This window comes from Lampetra planeri, chromosome 77, assembly GCF_965212315.1.
Source record: "Lampetra planeri chromosome 77, kcLamPlan1.2.h2, whole genome shotgun sequence".
Taxonomy (NCBI): Eukaryota; Metazoa; Chordata; class Hyperoartia; order Petromyzontiformes; family Petromyzontidae; genus Lampetra; species Lampetra planeri.
This window is the reverse complement of record NC_136182.1, coordinates 1,495,334-1,518,098: the sequence shown is the minus strand read 5'-3', so window position 1 is coordinate 1,518,098 and position 22,765 is coordinate 1,495,334. Positions and strand designations below refer to the sequence as shown.

At 53.7% G+C, this 22,765-nt stretch overlaps 1 protein-coding gene across 1 annotated transcript; it reads right to left on the bottom strand.

Moving 5' to 3' along the window:
• Positions 1 to 5,560: 5,560 nt before the first annotated feature.
• On the bottom strand, positions 5,561 to 22,092 carry LOC144738077 (nuclear receptor subfamily 1 group I member 2-like). Its single transcript, XM_078620986.1, has 10 exons — positions 22,046 to 22,092; positions 21,182 to 21,733; positions 19,736 to 19,866; positions 18,756 to 18,836; positions 17,509 to 17,616; positions 15,582 to 15,945; positions 13,319 to 13,464; positions 10,447 to 10,563; positions 6,976 to 7,081; positions 5,561 to 5,807 (listed from the first exon to the last, which is right to left on the bottom strand). Exons 1-10 carry the CDS (start codon positions 22,090 to 22,092, stop codon positions 5,654 to 5,656), a joined length of 1,806 nt encoding a protein of 601 aa, XP_078477112.1. The 3' UTR covers positions 5,561 to 5,653.
• Between the last annotated feature and the right edge of the window lie 673 nt (positions 22,093 to 22,765).

The window sequence follows — 22,765 nt, the reverse complement described above, 5'->3', positions numbered from 1 at the left end:
TGCAACTCTGGGGCCAGCATGCCTCTGCCAAGGAGGATGCGGTTGGATGCCTACAGGAAGAGCTACTGCTCCTCGAGGCGGAGCTGGGATCTACTTCCCAGGAAGCACGCGATGACAAGGGCGGAGTGCTGCTGGAGAAGCAGCGGCTCTTCAGGGCCTTCACGGACCAGTCAAGCGAACAGCTCGTTTGTACAACGACAAATGCAGCGCCTGACGCACATGGCCTCCCCATCTAAGTTCTTCTTTTGGCTGCAACACAAATCCCACAACAACGGCGCAATTTCGTGTTTGCAGACCCCAGGGGGGAGACAGCTGCGGCGGGGGGCCAGATTGCCAGGTTTGCGAGGGAGTTTTACTCCAACCTATTCCAGGCTGGGGATTCGTGCCGTGCTCTCGAGGACTCTGAGAGCTAGCGCCTGGAGGGCCCCATCACACTGGAGGAGCTCCACACCGCCATGAGAGAGCTCGCGGCCAGCAAAGCCCCGGGGATCGACGGCCTGCCGGACGAATTCTACGCGACCTTCTGGGACAACCTCACGCCGCACCTGTTGGAGGTCCTGGCGGAGAGCCAGTGGAAGGGGGTGCTCCCGTAGAACTGCCGGGGGGCCGTCATCACGTTGCTGCCAAAGAAGGGAGACCTGCGCCGCATCGAGAACTGGCGGCCGGCGTCCCTCTTATGTGCCGACTACAAAATTTTCGTGAAGGTGCTGGCCAATCGCCTCAAGTCGGTGGTGGGCCAGCTTGTTCGACCCAAACAAACCTACTGCGTCCCTGGCCGATGCTTACACGACAACGTGAGCACGGTCAGGGACGTGATCTCCCTGGCGGGGAGGGACGGCACGGACTTGGGCCTCCTCTTCCTTGACCAGGAGAAGGCCTTCCACCGGGTCAGTCACCACTTCCTGGAGGAACTGCTCGCCTCGTACGGGTTTGGACCGGCGTTCAGGTCGCACGTGCGGCTCCTGTACGTGGGCGTGTCGAGCCTGCTGAAGATCAACCAGCGGCTCGGCACCCCCTTCCCCGTGGCAAGTGGAGTCAGGCACGGGTGCCCCCGCTCTCGGGCCTCCTCTACGCCCTGGCCATTGAGCCCATCGTGCGCCGCCTCCAGCTCTCCCTGACGGGGTACAGGGTGCCGGGCCCCGAGGCGGCGGTCGTCAAGGTGTCGGCGTACGTGGATGACTTGTTCGTAGTCGTCATGGACACGCATGATGTATCTGCGCTATGTCGGGCGGTGGAGGCCAGGGCCTGGTGGAGGCCAGGGTCTGGTGGATGTCTCCGCCAGGATTTTGACCTTCAGGCTGCAAACCATGCAGCGACTGCTGTACGTAAAGGAGACCCTGCCCTGGATGGCACCTGCCCTCGCCCTGCTGAGGGGCGCCGGGGGCTGCCTGGGCTACGGGAGAGAGCTGTTTCTGCTGGATCTGGCCCGGGTCGACTACGCGGGGCTGCCGGCCTTCCACCGGAACCTCCTGGATGCATGGCGGAGCCAGGCCCAGGAGCAGGAACTTGAGCGAGCCGAGCTTCTTGGGAGTCAAGGGGGAGAGGGAATATGCTCCCGACGAGATCCTCCGCTTCCTCCAGGCCACCTACAGGAAGCGGGGGGTCAACGTCGAGGCCTCCTTCCCCGACGTGATGGGGTTCCTGAAGGCTGCACAAAAGATCTGCCGTGAGCCACTGAAGTTTGCGTTCACCCCCCCAGGAATGCTATCGCCTGAAGGCGTTGGTGCAAAAACTGAAGAAGGGGTGCGCTCCCCTTCCGAAATCATCGCCGGTGGCCACCCCCAATACCTATTACCATGGCGTCACGTGTCCGTGTGGCTGAATTGTAATAGCGCCCATAGTGACGAGAGGTGGCGCCGCGTCTGTCATTTTCTTGATGGCCTAAAGGTCGAAGTGGCGCTCCTACAAGAGATGCACCTCGACGCCACTCTGCAGGCTCGACGACGACACCTCATGAGCGGCCGGACCTTCTTTAGCCACCGTGAGGCCAACCTGGCGGGGGGTCGCGATTGTGTGCGGCCCAAAGTCCATTCCTGACCACGTGACCTTTAAGGAGATGGTGAAGGGGCACCTGATGGCGGCGGATTTTGTGCTCGGTGACGCAGGGCTGCAGCTGATAATTGTTTTTTTTACCCTTTTATCTTGCAACAAAACTGACACCTTTTTTACGAGGAGTCATGTTTGCATAGACCACAATACCTGTAGTCATAATGCAAAAAAAAATGCATTATGACTGCAGATATTATGGTCTATGCAAACATGACTCCTCGTAAAAAAGGTGTCATTTTTGTTGCCAGAGAGAAGGGTAAAGAAACAATTATCATATTTTTTACTGGCAAATGAGATTCCAATGGTGTAAATGCTTACCCCGAGCTCTCATACTCTGATGGTGCATTGTCTTTGAGTTGTGAGCCTTTTGGCGCCATCTGGTCCAACACCATGTGAGACTAGGCTCTAAGAAAAGCTGTCTCGGGTGTGGACCAATCAACTTCAAGGACAGTGCACATACATTATCAGAGTTGTGTTTTTTGTTTGCATTTCGACTGCAGGTATTGTGGTCTATGCAAACATGACTCCTTGTAAAAAAAGGTGTCAGTTTTGTTGCCAGATAAAAGGGTAAACAAAACAATTATCATATTTTTTACTGGCAAATGAGGCTCCAATGGGGCTGCGGCTGGTCAACTTGTACGCTCCGAGCGCGAGCCGCGAGAGGCAGCTGCTCTTCTTCTGGGGCGTGCTGCGGGACGCCCTGGAGGCAGCCGACTCGGACGAAGGGCTCACGCTCGTCGGGGGTGACTTCAACTGCACCCTCGACCCGGCACTCGACCGTAACGGTGCCGAGCCTCACCCGGAGTCTGCGCGGGCGTTGGCCGACGTGGTACGGAGGCTAAACCTACTTGACACGTGGCGCCTGTGACATCCGGCCCAGAGGCAGTACACGTGGTGCTGGTGTGGTGCTCAGGGGCAGATCAGCCTCACGCGGCTGGGCCACCTCTACGTGAATGCCGACGGTGCCACCCTGCTCGGCGAGTTGTCCCGTGCGGGTTTTCCGACCACCACCTGGTTAGGATACGCTTACTCCTCCCCCTTGTTGGGCAGCGCAGTCCCTACTGGTGGTTCAAGCTGCAACTCTTAGAGAATGCGGACTTCCATACGTCCTTCAGGGCCTTCTGGAAGGTGGGGGTAACACGTAAGGGCACCTTTGACTCGCTCCGGCAATGGTGGGATAATGGGAAGGTGCAGGTAGGGTCGCTATGCCAGCAGTTTGTGAGCCAGAACACCGTAGCTCGGCGGAAACAGGAAGAGCGGCTACGGAATGAGCTGCTGGCGCTGGAAGCGGAGTTGGGGACTTGCGCCTCATGACGAACTGGCGCGGCTGGGAAAATCATCCAGCCGGAACAGGCGTACTGTGTCCCGGTGCGGTCTATCCATGACAACATCAGGGTGGTCAGGGACGTGGTCGACATGGCGGCCGCCCGTGGCCGGGACACTGGCCTGCTCTTCCTCGATCAAGAGAAGACTTTTGACCGGGTCAGCCACGACTACCTGTACGTGGCGCTGAGATCCTTTGGGTTTCGCCGGGGGTTTTATTGCGTACGTGAGGCTCCTCCAGACGAGCGTTTCTAGCCTCCTGAAGCTGAACAATCGGCTCCGTACCCGTCTTGCGCTCACGAGGGGTGTCAGGCAGGGATGCTATCGTCAGGGTCTCGGCGTATGCGGACGACGTGTGCGCGGTGGTTAACGGCGCGCAGGATATGACATTACACAGGGTGGTCGTCGTGCGCCGGTGTACTGCTGCCGTTCATCATGGCGCAGTACACCAAGTTTGAATCTCTCTCGCGGAGGAACGGCAGACATTTGTTTTACTCCGCCCGAGATCGCCGTCGATCTCGGGCGTCGTCGCCACGGTTGCCGAGCTTGTCGGCCAGGCGGGCGTCCTCGCCGTCCAACGGCAAAACCGCGGCATGGTCGTTTATGTGGACGAGGGGAGCATGGTGGCGCGCCTCGTGGAGACGGGGCTCAACGTCGGGGGTAGCTGTTTGTGCCGTGCACCCCGCTCTCTAGGCCCGCCGTCAGGGTGCTTCTCCCCGGCGCGCCGCCCTTCCTCAAAGTCGCCGACCTGCAGCGAGACCTGCAGCGAGACCTGCAGCGAGACCTGCGACGTTTCGGCACGGCGGTCTCGCGCATAGTCGTGCTGCTGCCCTTGAGGACGAGGGGCCCGAAGCTGGCGCACGTCAAGTCGCTTCAGCAGCAAACCTTGACGATGGTTTTGAAGGGCGGCGACACGGACCTCGACTTGACCCGCGAGTGCACGATCGATGGTGACGGCTACACGGTGGACGCCTCCACGGCCGTGCCGCGGTGTTGTGGGTGTTGTGGGTGCGGTGGTGCCGGCCAAGGTGAAGGAGAACGCTGCTCAGGCTGCACCAGGATAAAGGCAGAGCAGCAGCAGCAACAGCGGAAACCGCACCAGCAGCAGCAACAGCAGCAGCCTAAACAACCGCAGCAGCAGCAGGGGCGGCAACAGCAGCAGCAGCAGAAGCCAAAGCAGCAGCAGCAGGACCACGCTGACCCTGTGGCTGACCACGCAGAGTCAGCGCTTGACGGCAAATGGGACGACTTCATCGTTGTCGCGTCGCGATAGCGTAAGGCTAAGGGCGGCCCCGCAGCAGGCAAGATGCGTCGGTGCCCTCCTCCGATCGCAAGCACAGGGAGGGGAGAGCTCTTGGAAATGGAGGGATGCAGAGACGTCTCGTTGAGGGAGGCTCGCAAAAAGACGCTGCACACCACCGCCTGTGTGATGGCGCTGCATTTCCAGGACCCGACACAAAATGGAGGGGATGTTTCTCAGCTGAGCCTCACCAGGGACCCACTGTGTGTGCGTTTTGCAGAATGAGAGAGAGGATCTCCCCCACCACTACCTCGAGTGCCAACAGCTTGATCCACTGTTCCGCTTCTTAGCACGAATCCTTCAGGAGGCTGGACATCCCTTTCTACGAAACTTCAATCGCGTACCGAGTTGGCCGTGACGAGCGGCAACAGGCACGCGACGTCGCTAACTTCGTGTGCGTCGCCCGGGCAAAAGAGCACGGCTAAGGGGGGGGGGGGGGGGGGGGAGTGCCAGGGACGCCCTATGCACAATTGTAAATAATGTACTACACTCCGGGTTCTAATTCCCACTCCCGCCCCCTCTCTCTCAGAGACGATGCCCATGTCATGTGTGATGAAGACCTTTTTGTTGTTATCGACACTGACGCTGCGTACGAGTGTAACCGTCAATGGTTGCTGGCATTGATGCTTCCTAGAATCAATCAAATGTATTAAAAGTTAAACATCAAAAGTCTATGTCTCCATCTACATCTCCCTCTTTGTCTATCTGTCTCTACACCTGTGTCTCTGTTTCTGTCTCTCTCTCCCTGTCTCCCTCTCTGTCTCTCCCTGTCTCTCTCTGTCTCTCTCTGCCTCTCTCTGCCTCTCTCTGCCTCTCTCTGCCTCTCTCTGTCTCTGTGTCATTGTGTCTCTGTCTGTCTCTCTCTGTCTTTCTCTGTCTCTCTATGTCTCTCTCTGCCTCTCTCTGCCTCTCTCTGCCTCTCTCTGCCTCTCTCTGTCTCTCTCTTTCTCTCTCCGTCTCTCACTCTCTTTCCTGAAGGTGTCACGTAGCGTCCGGTGGCCAGGCGAAGATCTCGCTGATGAGAGGGGTGAGAGAATCCGCCTGGGAGCTCTGGAAGTGGAGGTGCTGGCGAGAGTGCTCGGCCGAGATGGAGCGCAGCTGCACCAACTTGCCCACGACCCTCGCAAAGAGAGTCCTGCACACACGCACAGACACACACACACATACAGACACACACAGACACAGATACAGACACACACACAGACACACACAGTGACATAGATACAGACACACACATACAGACACACACAGACACACACACATACAGAGAAGACCTGAAGCTTCGTGCGGAGCGACAGACCAGGTAGCTTCCACACAGCGTTACGCAACCGATGGAAAGATATTACCACTTGACTGATTCAGAGTGAGACCTCTGCTGTTAAACAGGAGCCGGTCATGAGCACACTGCCCAGGTATGGGAAATTCTCCAAACACACACAGACACACACAAACAAACACACACCCAGACACACAGACACTCACACACAGACTGGCTGACACAGACACACACAGATACACACATACACAAACAGATACACAGAGAGACACACAGACACACACAGACACATACAGAGATACACAGTCAGACACGCAGACAGACACACAGAAAACAGACACAGTTACAGATACAGACACACAGATCAACGTAACCACTCACTCAACCATTCACTCAATCACCCACTCACTCACTCACCCACTCAACCACTCATCCACTCACTTACCCATTAACTCACTCACTCACTGAACCACTCACTCAACCACTCACTCACTCATTGACTCACTCACTCAACCACTCAACCACTCATCCACTCACTTACCCATTAACTCACTCACTCACTGAACCACTCACTCAACCACTCACTCACTCATTGACTCACTCACTCAACCACTCACTCACCCACTCACTCACTCACTCACTCATCCACTCACTCAACCACTCACACACTCATGCACTCACTCTCCCACTCATCCACTCATTTACCCATTGGCTCACTCCTCCATTCACTCACTCAACCACTTACTCACCTACTCACTCATCCACTCCATCATCCACTCACTCATCCAATCACTCATCCATTCACTCATACACTAACTCACCTACTCACACCCACTCACTCAACCCACTCACTCAACCCATTCACTCACTCAACCAATCATTCACTACACACACTACACTACACTCCACACTACACTACACTCCACACTACATTACACACCACACCATACCACATTACACACTACACTACACACTACACTACACATTACACCACACACTACACTACACCACACATACTACACTTTACCTGTTTGCAGGAGCTGGGTGGTTCAGTGTAATAATCATCTGCAGGGCGAGTGCGCACTGCTCCTGCAACTGGTCCACGCGGCGCCAGTCGGACACGCCCAGACGGTCTGAACACAGAGAGACAGAGACATGTACATAGACACACACACACAGACACACACAGACACACACACACAGACACACAGAGACATACAAACACAAACAGAGAGACACACACACGGACACGCACACAGACAAACACACACAGAGACACGCACAGACACATACACAGAGACACACAGAGACACACACACACAGACACACAGAGACACACAGAGACACACAGACAACAACAACAACCGCCATTCGCCACTAAGTGGCGGTGACGTCACCACGACGCTTGTGCCAGGCCAAGTGCACCTTGAGGCCACGTGAAATGTCGAACGCCCGCTGGCAGGAGGTCACGGTGCAGACCCAGCAGGTGCCACGGGTCGACTGACCGAGATGACCGAGATGACTGGCTGATGCACCACCTGTGCCCTCTACTGTACCAACTTGCTGTGCTTTAGCCACCCGGCGCTCTGCTCGTTGTTGTGAGCGTCGCTCCTCCGCCCTCCGTTGATGTTGGAGGGTGACTGCCTCCAACTGCCCAGTAGCGTCCTTCATGAGCCTCCTCCAGAGGCCGATCTTGACACCGCTGGTACCAGTCATTGGCAAGTCCACTCAGCTCCACGTCCTCCTGTACCACATCACTCCATCTCTTATCTAGCCCGTATCGCGCCTGTTTAGCCCCCTCAATCCGGCCGAACAAAAGCTGTTTAGGCATGCGGTGGCTGGGCATGCGGGCTACATGACCCAGCCAACGCAGCCTTGCCTGCCGGAGGAGCTCACCGATGGGAATTTGCCCAGATCTTTCAAGGATTTGTGAGCTCCTCACACAATCCAGCCTGGTTAAACCCAGGATTGATCGTAGGCAGGCCAGGAGAGACACACAGACACACACAGAGAGAGACACCAAGACACACACAGACACACAGAGAGAGACACAGAGACTAACACACAGAGACACACACATAGACAAAGATCCCCCGTGTAGATTCTAAGAGGCTGTAGGGCCAAGTGCTGTAAGCGTGTAGCAGCAGCAGTGTCTATGAAGGCTACCGGCACTGTGGCTACACACACAAAGAGGGTGGGTGGCTACCAGCACCACCACGCCCGGCTGCCTTTGTCTCTCCCAGTGCCACCCACTCACTCACCCACCCATTCACTCAACTACTCACTCACTCATTCACCCACCCACTCACTCACTCACCCACCCATTCACTTATTCACCCACCCACTCATTCACCCACCCACTCAAATACCCACTCATTCAAACACCCACTCACTCAAATACCCACTCATTCACCCACCCACTCATTCAAACACCCACTCATTCACCCACCCACTCATTCACCGACCCACTCATTCACCCACCCACTCATTCACCCACCAAACTCATTCTCTGTGTCTCTCTATCTGTGTGTATGTCTATCTGTGTGTGTGTCTATCTGTGTGTGTGTCTATCTGTGTGTGTGTCTATTTGTGTGTGTCTATCTGTGTGTATCTCTGTGTGTGTGTCTGTGTCTACCTGTGTGTTTCTGTGTGTGTGTCTGTGTGTGTGTCTCTGTGTGTGTGTGTCTGTGTCTATCTGTGTGTGTCTGTGTGTGTGTCTGTGTGTGTGTTTATCTGTGTGTGTGTGAGTCTGTGTGTCTGTGTGTGTGTCTGTGTGTGTGTCTGTGTGTGTGTATGTGTGTGTCTGTGTGTGTGTCTGTGTGTGTGTCTGTGTGTGTGTCTATCTGTGTGTGTGTCTATCTGTCTGTGTGTCTATCTGTGTGTGCCTGTGTTTAATTCGCCGGTTGGAAACATTTAGGCTGGCCTGCCTACGATCCATCCCGGGTTTAACCAGGCTGGATTGTGTGAGGAGCTCACAAATCCTTGAAAGACCTGGGCAAAGTCCCATCGGTGAGCTCCTCCGGCAGGCAAGGCTGCGTTGGCTGGGTCATGTAGCCCGCATGCCCAGCCACCGCATGCCTAAACAGCTTTTGTTAGGCCGGATCGAGGGGGCTCAACGGGCGCGGCACGGGCTAGAGAAGAGATGGAGTGATGTGGTACAGGAGGACGTGGAGCTGAGTGGACTTGCCGATGACTGGTACCAGCGGTGTCAAGATCGGCCTCTGTGGAGGAGGCTCGTGAAGGACGCTACTGGGCAGTTGGAGGCAGTCGCCCTCCAACAACAACGGAGGGCGGAGGAGCGATGCTCACAACACCGAGCGGAGCGCCGGGTGGCTAAAGCACAGCAAGTTGGCACAGTAGGGGGCACAGGTGGTGCATCAGCCAGTCATCTCGGTCAGTGGACCCGTGGCACCTGCTGGGTCTGCCCTGTGACCTCCTGCCAGCGGGCGTTCAACACTTCACGTGGCCTCAAGGTGCACTTGGCCTGGCACAAGCGTCGTGGTGACATCACCGCCACTTAGTGGCGAATGGCGGTTGTTGTTGTTGTGTCTGTGTGTGTGTCTGTGTGTGTGTCTGTGTGTGTCTGTCTGTGTGTGTGTCTCTGTGTGTGTCACTGTGTGTGTCTATCTATCCGTCTGTGTGCCTCTGTGTGTGTGTCTGTGTGTGTGTGTCTGTGTGTGTGTGTCTGTGTGTGTGTGTCTGTGTGTGTCTGTGTGTGTGTCTGTGTGTGTCTATCTGTCTGTGTGTCTCTGTGTGTGTGTCTGTGTGTGTGTGTCTGTGTGTGTCTGTGTGTGTGTGTCTGTGTGTGTCTGTGTGTGTGTCTGTGTGTGTGTCTATCTGTCTGTGTGTCTCTGTGTGTGTGTCTGTGTGTGTGTGTCTGTGTGTGTGTCTGTGTGTGTGTCTATCTGTGTGTGTGGGGAGCGATAGTGCAGCGGTTAGTGCGCTGCGCTATGAACCTGGCGACACGAGTTCGATTCCCGCTCACGGCCAACACCAGTGACGATTATCTGAACCGGTCCCGGGCCTCCCCTAGGTCGACTCAGCCTCAAATGAGTACCTGGTGCGGTGTGTAAACATTGCCACTAGGGAGACAAAGGCGGTCGGGCGTGGTGCTGGCCACCCACCCCCTCGTGTACCGTTCTGGCCTTCATAGGTGCTCCCTAACAGCACTTGCCCCTACAGTCTGTTAAGGCTATACGGGGGATCTTTGATCTTTGATCTGTGTGTGTCTGTGTGTGTGTCTATCTGTGTGTGTGTCTATCTGTGTGTCTATCTGTCTCTGTGTGTGTCTGTGTGTGTATCTAACCTGACGAGTAGAGGGTCACGGCCTGCATCAGGGCGTATTCTGTGTGTGTGTGTGTCTATCTATCTATCTGTGTGTGTCTGTGTGTGTGTCTGTGTGTGTGTCTGTGTGTCTGTGTGTATATCTGTGTATCTGTGTGTGTGTGTCTATCTGTGTGTGTGTCTGTGTGTGTGTCTATCTGTATCTGTGTCTAACCTGAGGAGTAGAGGGCTAGGGTCTGCATCAGGGCGTATTCGACCTCCGCGAGGTGCAGGGCGCGGAGGTCGTCGTGGAACTTGCTGATGGGCACCACGAAGCCCGAGTTGAAGCCCGCTGCGAAACACGCGGACAGAGAGACACAGAGACAGAGAGACACGGAGAGAGAGAGACACAGAGACACAGAGAGAGAGACAGAGAGACACAGAGACAGAGAGACACGGAGAGAGAGACACAGATAGAGAGACACGGAGAGAGAGACACAGATAGAGAGACACGGAGAGAGAGACACAGAGAGAGACACAGACAGAGAGACACGGAGAGAGAGACACAGATAGAGAGACAGAGAGAGACACAGACAAAGAGACAGATAGAGAGACACAGACAGAGATACACGGAGAGAGACACAGAGAGAGACACAGAGAGAGAGACACGGAGAGAGACACAGACAGAGAGACACGGAGAGAGAGACACGGAGAGAGAGACACAGAGAGAGACACAGACAGAGAGACACAGACAGAGAGACACGGAGAGAGACACAGAGAGAGAGACACGGAGAGAGAGACACGGAGAGAGACACAGACAGAGAGACACGGAGAGAGACACAGAGACAGACAGACACAGAGACACGGAGAGAGACACAGACAGAGAGACACGGAGAGAGACACGGAGACAGAGAGACACGGAGACAGAGAGACACGGAGACAGAGAGACACGGACAGAGAGACACGGACAGAGAGACACGGAGAGAGACACAGACAGAGAGAGACACGGAGACAGAGAGACACAGAGACAGAGAGACACGGAGACAGAGAGACACAGAGAGACACAGACAGAGAGACACAGACAGAGAGACACGGGGGAGAGACACAGAGAGACACGGAGAGAGACAGAGAGAGAGACGGAGACAGAGAGACACGGGGAGAGACAGACAGAGAGACACAAACAGAGAGACACGGGGAGAGACACAGACAGAGAGACACGGGGAGAGACACAGACAGAGACACACGGGGAGAGACACAGACAGAGAGACACGGAGACAGAGAGACACGGGGAGAGACACAGAGAGACACGGAGACAGAGAGACACGGAGAGAGAGAGACACGGAGACAGAGAGACACAGAGAGACACAGACAGAGAGACACAGAGACAGAGAGACACGGGGGAGAGACACAGAGAGACACGGAGAGAGACGGAGACAGAGACACGGGGAGAGACAGACAGAGAGACACAAACAGAGAGACAGACAGAGAGACACAGACAGAGAGACACAGACAGAGAGACACGGAGACAGAGACACGGGGAGAGACAGAGATACAGACAGAGAGACACGGAGAGAGAGACACGGAGAGAGAGACACGGAGAGAGAGACACGGAGAGAGACACAGAGAGAGAGACGGAGACAGAGAGACACGGGGAGAGACACAGAGAGAGAGAGACACGGAGAGAGACACGCAGACAGAGACTCAGAGCCACGGAGAGAGAGACAGAGAGAGAGACAGACAGAGAGACACAGAGAGAGAGACAGACAGACACGGAGAGAGACACGCGGACAGAGAGACACAGAGAGACACGGAGAGAGACACAAAGAGAGACACGGACAGAGAGACACGAAGAGAGAGACACAGAGAGAGAGACACAGACAGAGAGACACGGAGAGAGACACAGATAGAGAAACACAGACAGAGAGACACGGAGATAGAGACACAGAGAGAGACATAGATAGAGAGACATGGAGAGAGACACAGAGAGAGAGACAGACAGAGACACGGAGAGAGACACAGATAGAGAGACATGCGAACAGAGAGACACAGATAGAGAGACGGAGAGAGAGAGACACGGACAGAGAGACACAGAGAGACACGGAGAGAGACACGCGGACAGAGACACGGAGAGAGACACAGAGAGAGAGACAGATAGAGAGACACGGAGAGAGACACAGAGAGAGAGAGACAAACAGAGAGACGTGGACAGAGACACGCGGATAGAAAGACACGGACAGAGACACGGAGAGAGAGACACAGAGATAGATACACATATAGAGAGACAGACAGAGAGACACAGATAGAGAGACACGGAGATAGACACACTCAGATAAAGACACAGATATAGATGATCAGGATGATAGTGATGGTAGTGATGGTGGTAGTGACGGTGGTGATGGTGGTGGTGATGGTAGTGATGACGGTGGTGATGGTGGTGATGATGGTGATAGTGGTGATGGTAGTGATGGTGGTGATGGTGGTAATGATGGTGATAGTTGTGATGGTAGTAGTGATGATAGTGGTAATGGTAGTGGTGATGGTATTGATGGTGGTGGCGATGGTGGTGGTAGTGATGGCGGTAGTGATGGTGGTAGTGATGATGGTAGTGGTGATGGTGGTGATGATGGTGGTGATGGTAGGAGTAATGGTAGTGATGGTGGTGATGGTGGTGATGTTAGTGGTGATGGTAGTGGTGACGGTAGTGATGATAGTGATGATGGTAGTGATGGTGGTGATAGTGGTGATGGTAGTAGTGATGATGGTGATGGTAGTAGTGATGGTAGTGGTGATGGTAGTGGTGGTAGTAGTGATTGTAGTGATGGTGGTGATGGTAGTAGTGATGGTAGTGATGGTAGTAGTGATGGTGGTGATGGTAGTAGTGATGGTAGTGATGGTGGTGATGGTGGTGATAGTGGTGATGGTAGTAGTGATGATAGTGATGGTGGTAGTGGTGGTTGTGATGGTAGTAGTGATGGTGGTAGTTGATGGTGGTGGTAGTGATGGTGGTGGTAGTGATGGTGGTGATGGTGGTGATGTTGGTGAAGCTAGTAATGATAGTGATGGTAGTAGTGATGGTAGTAGTGATAGTGACGGTGACGCTCTCTCACACTGGGCGGCGTCTTCCACGCTGTAGACGAGCGAGCCGCACACCCACGTGCGCGTGGACGCGTCGTAGACGCTGTTGAAGCGGATCTGGACAATCTCGAAGGCAGAACCCTTGAGCAGGGCGATCTGATCCTCGATGGACAACTCCCTGACGGGCGCAGGGGTCGGTGTGGAGAGACGCGGAGGGGATGTTAACTACCTCGCCCGGTACGCAGGAGGTCGTGGGTTCCATGCTGAGATGTTGACTACCTCGCCTGGTGTACAGGAGGTCGTGGGATCGATGTGGAGATGTGGAGATGTTGACTACCTCGCCTGGGAGGCAGGTTGTCGTGGGTTTAATCAGTGGACCTAATGCCCACGGTGGCTAGGAGATGTTGACTACCTCACTTCGTGTACAGGAGGTCGTAGGTTCGATCCTGGACCCTGACACCCACGCTGGCTAGAAGATGTTGACTACCTCGCCTGGTACGCAGGAGATCGTGGGTTCGATGCTGAGATGTTGACTACCTCGCCTGGTGTAAAGGAGGTCGTGGGTTCCATGCTGAGATGTTGACTACCTCGCCTGGTGTACAGGAGGTCGTGAGTTCCATGCTGAGATGTTGATTACCTCGCCTGGTGTACAGGAGGTTGCGGCTTCCATGCTGAGATGTTGACTACCTCGCCTGGTGTACAGGAGGTCGTGGGTTGGACGCTGAGATGTTGACTACCTCGCCTGGTGTACAGGAGGTCGTGGGTTGGACGCTGAGATGTTGACTATCTCGCCCGGTACGCAGGAGGTCGCGGGTTTGATGTGGAGATGTTGACTACCTTGCCTGCTAGGCAGGAGGTCGTGGGTTTAATCAGTGGACCTAATGCCCACGGTGGCTAGGAGATGTTGACTACCTCACTTGATGTACAGGAGGTCGTAGGTTCGATCCTGGACCCTGACACCCACGCTGGCTAGAAGATGTTGACTATCTCGCCCAGTACGCAGGAGGTCGTGGGTTCGATACTGAGATGTTGACTACCTCGCCTGGTCTAGTGCACGTGGAGCAGCCCGAGTGTGGCCTAGTTAATAGTGCACGTGACACAGCCTGAGTGAGGCCTAGTTAACAGTGCACGTGACACAGCCTGAGTGAGGCCTAGTTAATAGTGCACGTGACACAGCCTGAGTGAGGCCTAGTTAATAGTGCACGTGGCATAGCCTGAGTGAGGCCTAGTTAATAGTGCACGTGGCACAGCCTGAGTGAGGCCTAGTTAATAGTGCACCTGGCACAGCCTGAGTGAGGCCTAGTTAATAGTACACGCGGCACAGCCTGAGTGAGGCGTAGTTAATAGTACACGTGGCACAGCCTGAGTGAGGCCTAGTTAATAGTGCACGTGGCACAGCCTGAGTGAGGCCTAGTTAATAGTACACGTGGCACAGCCTGAGTGAGGCCTAGTTAATAGTGCACGTGGCACAGCCTGAGTGAGGCCTAGTTAATAGTACACGTGGCACAGCCTGAGTGAGGCCTAGTTAATAGTGCACGTGGCACAGCCTGAGTGAGGCCTAGTTAATAGTGCACGTGGCACAGCCTGAGTGAGGCCTAGTTAATAGTACACGTGGCACAGCCTGAGTGAGGCCTAGTTAATAGTGCACGTGGCACAGCCTGAGTGAGGCCTCATTAATTTGCTGGCTGTAGCCTCCAGCGAACCGTGGGCTACACGCGTACACACACACATGGAACACGTGTAGGCAAAAGCAGAGACAAATATCCACCGTATCGAGGTTGCAAGTGCTGTTAGCGAGCACCTATAAAGGCCGGCACAGCACATGAGGGGGTGGCTGGATCAGTCGGTGGATCAGCCACTGGATCAGTGAGTGAGTGTCTGAGTGAGTGTCTTAGTAAGTGAGTGTCTGAGTGAGTGTCTGAGCGAGTGTCTGAGTGAGTGTCTGAGTGAGTGAGTGTCTGAGTGTCTGAGTGAGTGTCTGAGTGAGTGAGTGAGTGTCTGAGTGAGTGTCTGAGTGAGTGTCTGAGTGAGTGAGTGTCTGAGTGAATGTCTGAGTGAGTGTGTGAGTGAGTGTCTGAGTGAGTGAGTGTCTGAGTGAGTGAGTGTCTGAGTGAGTGAGTGTCTGAGTGAGTGAGTGTCTGAGTGAGTGTCTGAGTGAGTGTCTGAGTGAGTGAGTGAGTGTCTGAGTGAGTGTCTGAGTGAGTGAGTGGCTAAGTGAGTGTCTGAGTGGCTGAGTGAGTGTCTGAGTGAGTGTCTGAGTGAGTGTCTGAGCGAGTGTTGCTGCTCTCAGTTCACCTGAATCCCGGCGTCACCTTGGCGAAGGCGATCACCTGCTGGATCATGTGCGTGGTCAAGTCGCTCACGTGCGGTAGCATCGAGTAGCTGGGAGTGGAGTCACTCCCCCCCACTCCTCCTCCTGATCCACCAGCTGATCCAGCAGCTGATCCAGCAGCTGATCCAGCAGCTGATCCAGCGACTGATCCAGTGACTGATTCACCAGCTGATCCACCAGCTGATCCAGCAGCTGATCCAGTGACTGATCCAGTGACTGATCCACCAGCTGATCCACCAGCTGATCCACCAGCTGATCCAGCAGCTGATTCAGCGGCTGATCCGGCGGCCATGTGCCGGTGTTCAGCTCCCGGCACGGACTTCGGCTCTCGCACAGCCGGCTACGACGGAGGAGACGGAGCGGAGGAAACATCATCATCGCCATCATCGCCGATCACCGTTATGATTATAATTACCGTTATAATAATCATCAATATAGTTGGCATAATAACAGTGATTCTCATCATCATTATAATGTATGGGTCTCTGTGGGTCTCTGTGGGTCTGTATGGGTCTCTGATGGTCTCTGTGGGTCTATGTGGGTCTTTGTGGGTCTCTGTGGGTCTCTGTGGGTCTCTGTGGGTCTATGTGGGTCTGTATGGGTCTTTGTGAGTCTCTGAGGGTCTTTGTGGGTCTCTGTGGGTTTCTTTGGGTCTGTATGGGTCTCTGTGGGTCTCTGTGGGTCTCTTTGAGTCTCTGTGGGTCTCTGTGGGTCTCTGTGGGTCTCTGTGGGTCTCTTTGGGTCTCTGTGGGTCTCTGTGGGGGGAGATGATGGGGTGAGCTGCGTCTGAATTCGCCCTCCAATCCCCCCACTCTCCCCACCCCTCCCCACCCTCCCCACCCTCCCAAGGGCTCACCCTGAAGTGCTGGAACCTGCTGAAGGAGGAGTCGAAGGTGCGGCGGTGAGCCGAGAGCACAGCCTGGGCCAGCCGCAGCAGCAGCAGCCGCTCGCCCCCCACTCCACCCGCTCCACCATCACCCACTCCACCACCACCCACTCCAACTCCACCTCCACCCACTCCACCCACTCCACCCACTCCACCCACTCCACCACCACCCACTCCACCCACTCCAACTCCACCCACTCCACATTCTCCCACTCCCCCTACTCCCCCCACTCCACCACCACCCTTTCCAACTCCACTCACTCCACCTCCACCTTCTCCCACTCCACCTCCACCCACTCCACCCACTCCACCTCCACTCACTCCACTTCCACTCACTCCACCTCCCCCCACTCCAACTCCACCTCCACTCACTCCACCCACTCCTCCTCCACCCACTCCACACACTCCACCTTCTCCCACTCCACCTTCTCCCACTCCCCCCACTCCACCTCCACACACTCCACCCACTCCACCCCCACTCACTCCACCTCCACCCACTCCCCCCACTCTACCCACTCCCCCCACTCCATCCACTCCACCTCCACTCACTCCCCCCACTCCACCTCCACTCACTCCACCTCCACCCACTCCCCCCACTCTACCCACTCCCCCCACTCCATCCACTCCACCTCCACCCACTCCACCCACTCCACCTCCACTCACTCCACCTCCACCCACTCCCCCCACTCTACCCACTCCCCCCACTCCATCCACTCCACCTCCACTCACTCCCCCCACTCTACCTTCACCCACTTCTCCCACTCCACCTTCACACACTCCACTCACTCCACCTTCTCCACCCACTCCATCCACTCCACCTCCCCCCACTCCACCTCCACCCACTCCACCTCCACCCACTCCACCTCCACCCACTCCACCTCCACTCACTCCCCCCACTCTACCTTCACCCACTTCTCCCACTCCACCTCGACCAACTCCACCCACTCCACCCACTTCTCCCACTCCACCCACTCCACCCACTCCACCCACTCCACCCACTCCACCTCCACCCCCTCCACCCCTGGTGGTGGAGCTCAGGCGGGGGTCTGGGGAGAGCTTCCGTAGCTTGCGAGCGTGCGGACACCTCGTGGTGACGTCGGGAGATGCGTCACCTGGGCAGGCAGAGACAGAGAGACACAGAGACAGTGACACAGATAGACAGAGACAGAGAGACACACACAGAGTGACAGAGAAAGACACAGAGACAGAGAGACAGAGAGAGACACAGAGAGACAGAGAGAGACACAGAGTGAGACAGAGACAGAGAGACAGAGACACAGAGAGACAGAGAGGGACACAGAGACAGAGAGACACAGAGAGACAGAGAGGGACACAGAGACAGAGAGACACAGAGAGACAGAGAGAGACACAGAGTGACAGAGAAAGACACAGAGAGAGACAGAGACACAGAGAGACACAGACAGAGAGACACAGAGACACTGGTGTACAGTGTGTAGAGGTGGTACAGTGCACAGGTGTACAGTGTAGAGGTGTGTATAGTACACTGTGTACAGTGTAAAGGTGGTACAGTGCACTGATGTACAGTGTGCAGAGGTGGTACAGTACACTGTGTACAGTGTAGAGGTGTGTACAGTACACCAGTATATAGTGTGTAGAGGTGGTACAGTACACTGGTGCACAGTGTGTAGAGGTGGTACAGTACACTGGTGTACAGTGTGTAGAGGTGGTACAGTACACTGTGTAGTGTAGAGGTGGTAAGGTACACTGGTGTACAGTGTGTAGAGGTGGTACAGTACACTGGTGTACAGTGTATAGGTGGTACAGTACACTGTGTACAGTGTAGAGGTGGTGCAGTACACTGGTGTACAGTGTAGATGTGGTACAGCACACTGGTGTACAGTGCAGAGGTGGTACAGTACACGGTGTACAGTGTAGATGTGGTGCAGTACACTGGTGTACAGTGTAGAGGTCGTACAGTACACTGGTGTACAGTGTAGAGGTGGTACAGTACACCGGTATACAGTGTGTAGAGATGGTGCAGTACACTGTGTACAGTGTAGAGGTGGTACAGTACACTGGTGTACATTGTGTAGAGGTGGTACAGTACACTGGTGTACAGTGCAGAAGTGGTACAGTACACTGTGTACAGTGTAGATGTGGTGCAGTACACTGGTGTACAGTGTAGAGGTGGTGCAGTACACTGGTGTACATTGTGTAGAGGTGGTACAGTACACTGGTGTACAGTGTGTATAGGTGGTACAGTGTACAGTGTGTAGAGGTGGTACAGTACATGAGGAGTGGCTTCCTCTCTCTCGTCTGCGCCGGGCTATGAGGTCGCGGCGGCGGTGAACAGCCTCATCCGTCATGATCACTGCCAGGGAGCGGGGGGGGGGGGTACGAGATGTTGACTACTGTGTAGTTTAGTGTGTAGTGTAGTGTATAGTGTGTAGTGTAGTGTGTAGTGTAGTGTATAGTGTAGTGTATAGTATAGTGTGTAGTGTATAGTGTAGTGTAGTGTATAGTGTAGTGTGTAGTGTAGTGTGTAGTGTAGAGTGTAGTGTAGTGTGTAGTGTATAGTGTAGTGTGTAGTGTATAGTGTAGTGTATAGTAGTGTAGTGTATAGTAGTGTATAGTGTAGTGTGTAGTGTAGTGTGCATAGTGTAGTGTAGTGTGTAGTAGTGTAGTGTATAGTGTAGTGTATAGTGTATAGTGTAGTAGTGTGTAGTGGAAAGTGTAGTGTATATTGTAGTGTAGTAGTGTATAGTGTGTAGTGTAGTGCATAGTGTATTGTAGTAGTGTGTAGTGTATAGTGTAGTGTAGTAGTGTATAGTGTGTAGTGTAGTGTATAGTGTAGTGTATAGTGTAGTGTATAGTATAGTGTGTAGTGTATAGTGTAGTGTAGTGTATAGTGTAGTGTGTAGTGTAGTGTGTAGTGTAGAGTGTAGTGTAGTGTGTAGTGTATAGTGTAGTGTGTAGTGTATAGTGTAGTGTATAGTAGTGTAGTGTATAGTGGTGTATAGTGTAGTGTGTAGTGTAGTGTGTAGTGTATAGTGTAGTGTAGTGTGTAGTAGTGTAGTGTATAGTGTAGTGTATAGTGTATAGTGTAGTAGTGTGTAGTGGAAAGTGTAGTGTATATTGTAGTGTAGTAGTGTATAGTGTGTAGTGTAGTGCATAGTGTATTGTAGTAGCGTGTAGTGTAGTGTATAGTGTAGTGTATAGTGTAGTAGTGTGTAGTGTAGTGTGTAGTGTAGTTTAGACCCCGCCACTCACATTGAGGCATCATTCCTGCTGAGCGACACTTCAGCAAGCGGCAGGCCTGGCACTGCCGCCGGTTGGCGAGCGTCACGTCACAGCGGCCCACAAAGGGGCAGCGCAGGGCAGACCCACGCCTCTCCATCCTCCTGCAGCGACACGCACAGTAGCGGGTATAGTGTAGTGTAGTGTGTAGTATAGTGTGTAGTGTAGTGTATAGTGTAGTGTAGTGTATAGTGTAGTAGTGTAGTATAGTGTAGTAGTGTAGTATAGTGTAGTGGTGTAGTAGTGTATAGCGTAGTAGTGTATAGTGTAGTAGTGTATAGTGTAGTGTATAGTGTAGTGTATAGTGTAGTAGTGTAGTGTATAGTGTAGTGTAGTAGTGTATAGTGTAGCAGTGTATAGTGTAGTGTACAGTGTATAGTGTAGTGTAGTGTGTATAGTGTGTAGTGTCGTGTACAGTGTAGTGTGCAGTGTAGTGTACAGTGTAGTGTAGTCTGTAGTGTAGTGTAGTATGTAGTGTAGTATGGAGTGTATAGTGTAGTGTAGTGTATAGTGTGTAGTATAGTGTATTGTACTGTGTAGTGTATAGTGTAGTGTATAGTAGTGTATAGTGTTGTGTAGTGTAGTGTATAGTGTAGTGTATAGTGTGTAGTGTAGTATGTAGTGTAGTATGTAGTGTATAGTGTAGTGTATAGTGTAGTGTATAGTGTAGTGTAGTATATCGTGTAGTGTAGTGTGTAGTGTAGTGTGTAGTGTAGTGTGTAGTATAGTGTACAGTGTAGTGTACAGTGTAGTGTACAGTGTAGTGTAGTGTATAGTGTAGTGTATAGTGTAGTGTATAGTGTAGTAGTGTAGTGTATAGTGTAGTGTAGTAGTGTATAGTGTAGCAGTGTATAGTGTAGTGTACAGTGTATAGTGTAGTGTAGTGTGTATAGTGTGTAGTGTCGTGTACAGTGTAGTGTGCAGTGTAGTGTACAGTGTAGTGTAGTCTGTAGTGTAGTGTAGTATGTAGTGTAGTATGGAGTGTATAGTGTAGTGTAGTGTATAGTGTGTAGTATAGTGTATTGTACTGTGTAGTGTATAGTGTAGTGTATAGTAGTGTATAGTGTTGTGTAGTGTAGTGTATAGTGTAGTGTATAGTGTGTAGTGTAGTATGTAGTGTAGTATGTAGTGTATAGTGTAGTGTATAGTGTAGTGTATAGTGTAGTGTAGTATATCGTGTAGTGTAGTGTGTAGTGTAGTGTGTAGTATAGTGTACAGTGTAGTGTACAGTGTAGTGTACAGTGTAGTGTAGTGTATAGTGTAGTGTATAGTGTAGTGTATTATGTAGTGTAGTATGTAGTGTATAGTGTAGTGTATAGTAGTGTGTAGTGTGTAGTGTATAGTAGTGTATAGTGTAGTATATAGTGTGTAGTGTAGTGTATAGTGTAGTGTATAGTGTAGTGTAGTTTATGTTTTAACCTGAAGAAGCCTTTGCATCCCTCGCAGGTGATGGCGTTGAAGTGATAGCCACTCGCCTGGTCCCCGCACACGGCACAACAACGCTCCTCCCGCACAGCTTTCACCTCGGTGGTGGCACCACAACCACCACCACCTTCACCAATACTAACACCACCAACACCACAACCACCACCAACACCACCTTCACCACCACCATCACCACCACAACCATCACTAACACCACCTCCACCAACACCACCATCACCACCTCCACCACCAACACCTTCAGCACCACCACCTCCACCACCACCACCTACACCAGCAGCTCCACCAACACCACCACCACCTCCACCACCTCCTATTCCAACTCCGCTACAAGTTCCAGCCAATCCCAGCACTTGCAGCAGCTGCTGCTGCTGCGCTTGCTGCTGCACCGCATGCAGCTGCTGCACCACCTGCACCGCCTGCTGACGACGCTGCCCCAGGGTTGGGTCCGGCTCGGCTCCGAGGCGGCGGCGATCGCCAGCACTCCGGCCGGTGCCGGCCCACCCGGAGCTGCCCATGGGGCTTGCCCTGAACGCATGGAGAGAGGTAGAGAGAGACAGAGAGACAGAGAGAGACAGAGAGAGACAGACTTTTAAACCAATTTTATTGCTGCCAGCAGCAACAACTCTGAAGTACAGCAACATCGCCATTGCAAAACCGCGGCACGTGCGCCACTCCGCCACACGGCCACGCGCCACACCGCCACACCGCCACGTGCCCCACCCCTACACCGCCACACCGCCACCGCGTCGTCACGCACATCGCCTACTTAAAGTCGACCGGTCCAAACGTGAAAGTCGTCGTGCACGGCGTGGCGCGTCCCCAGCATGGGAGGGGTACGAGGCGTGCTCCAGCCGGAGCCGCGCCTTGAGCAGGCCCCTCAGCATCGCCTCGTTGAGTAACCATCGTCCGTGTCGCCTTGCAGCTTCGTTTTCCGGGTCTTGTAAACGGCCACCTTTGCTTGGGCGCAGACAAAGTTTGCGAGATCGTGGCGATTGTTCGCCCGGGTAAGGCGGCACCCCGTATATGAACCAGCTGGTTTGGCCATGTTTCAGAGGTCGCAACCGGGTACCCGATACCCGTACCCTACCTGATACCCGGCTACCCGTACCCGGCCGGGTACAGCTACGGGTAGCCGTTTGCGACCCTGGTGCGGCCGGGTACGGGTAAGGAATCAAAACCCGTTTGCGACCTCTGCCATGTTTGTTTGTTGTAGTACGGAGTAAGACTGATGGCCTTAATCTAAGTTGTCTTGTGGTTGTGGTTGTTGTTGTTTGACTTGCATCCCACTGGGATTTTTGCACGCAGCGTTGGTGTACGCTGCTTTTTCTGCAATATTTTGCTGTCTTTTCTTGGATTTTCTGTTTGCACTTAGTCACATATTCACTTTAAGATGTTTTCTTGTTCACGTTTTTGTTTTTTTGTTTGTTGCGGTTGCACCCGATTCAAGAGCCGAATGGCTCACAAGGCTATACCTAATCAATGAACTTGAAACCCCCAGTTCATTGAAGATGGATCCCAGGAGCCGGAACATCGGGTTCAGCCGTGGACACCCCAAGT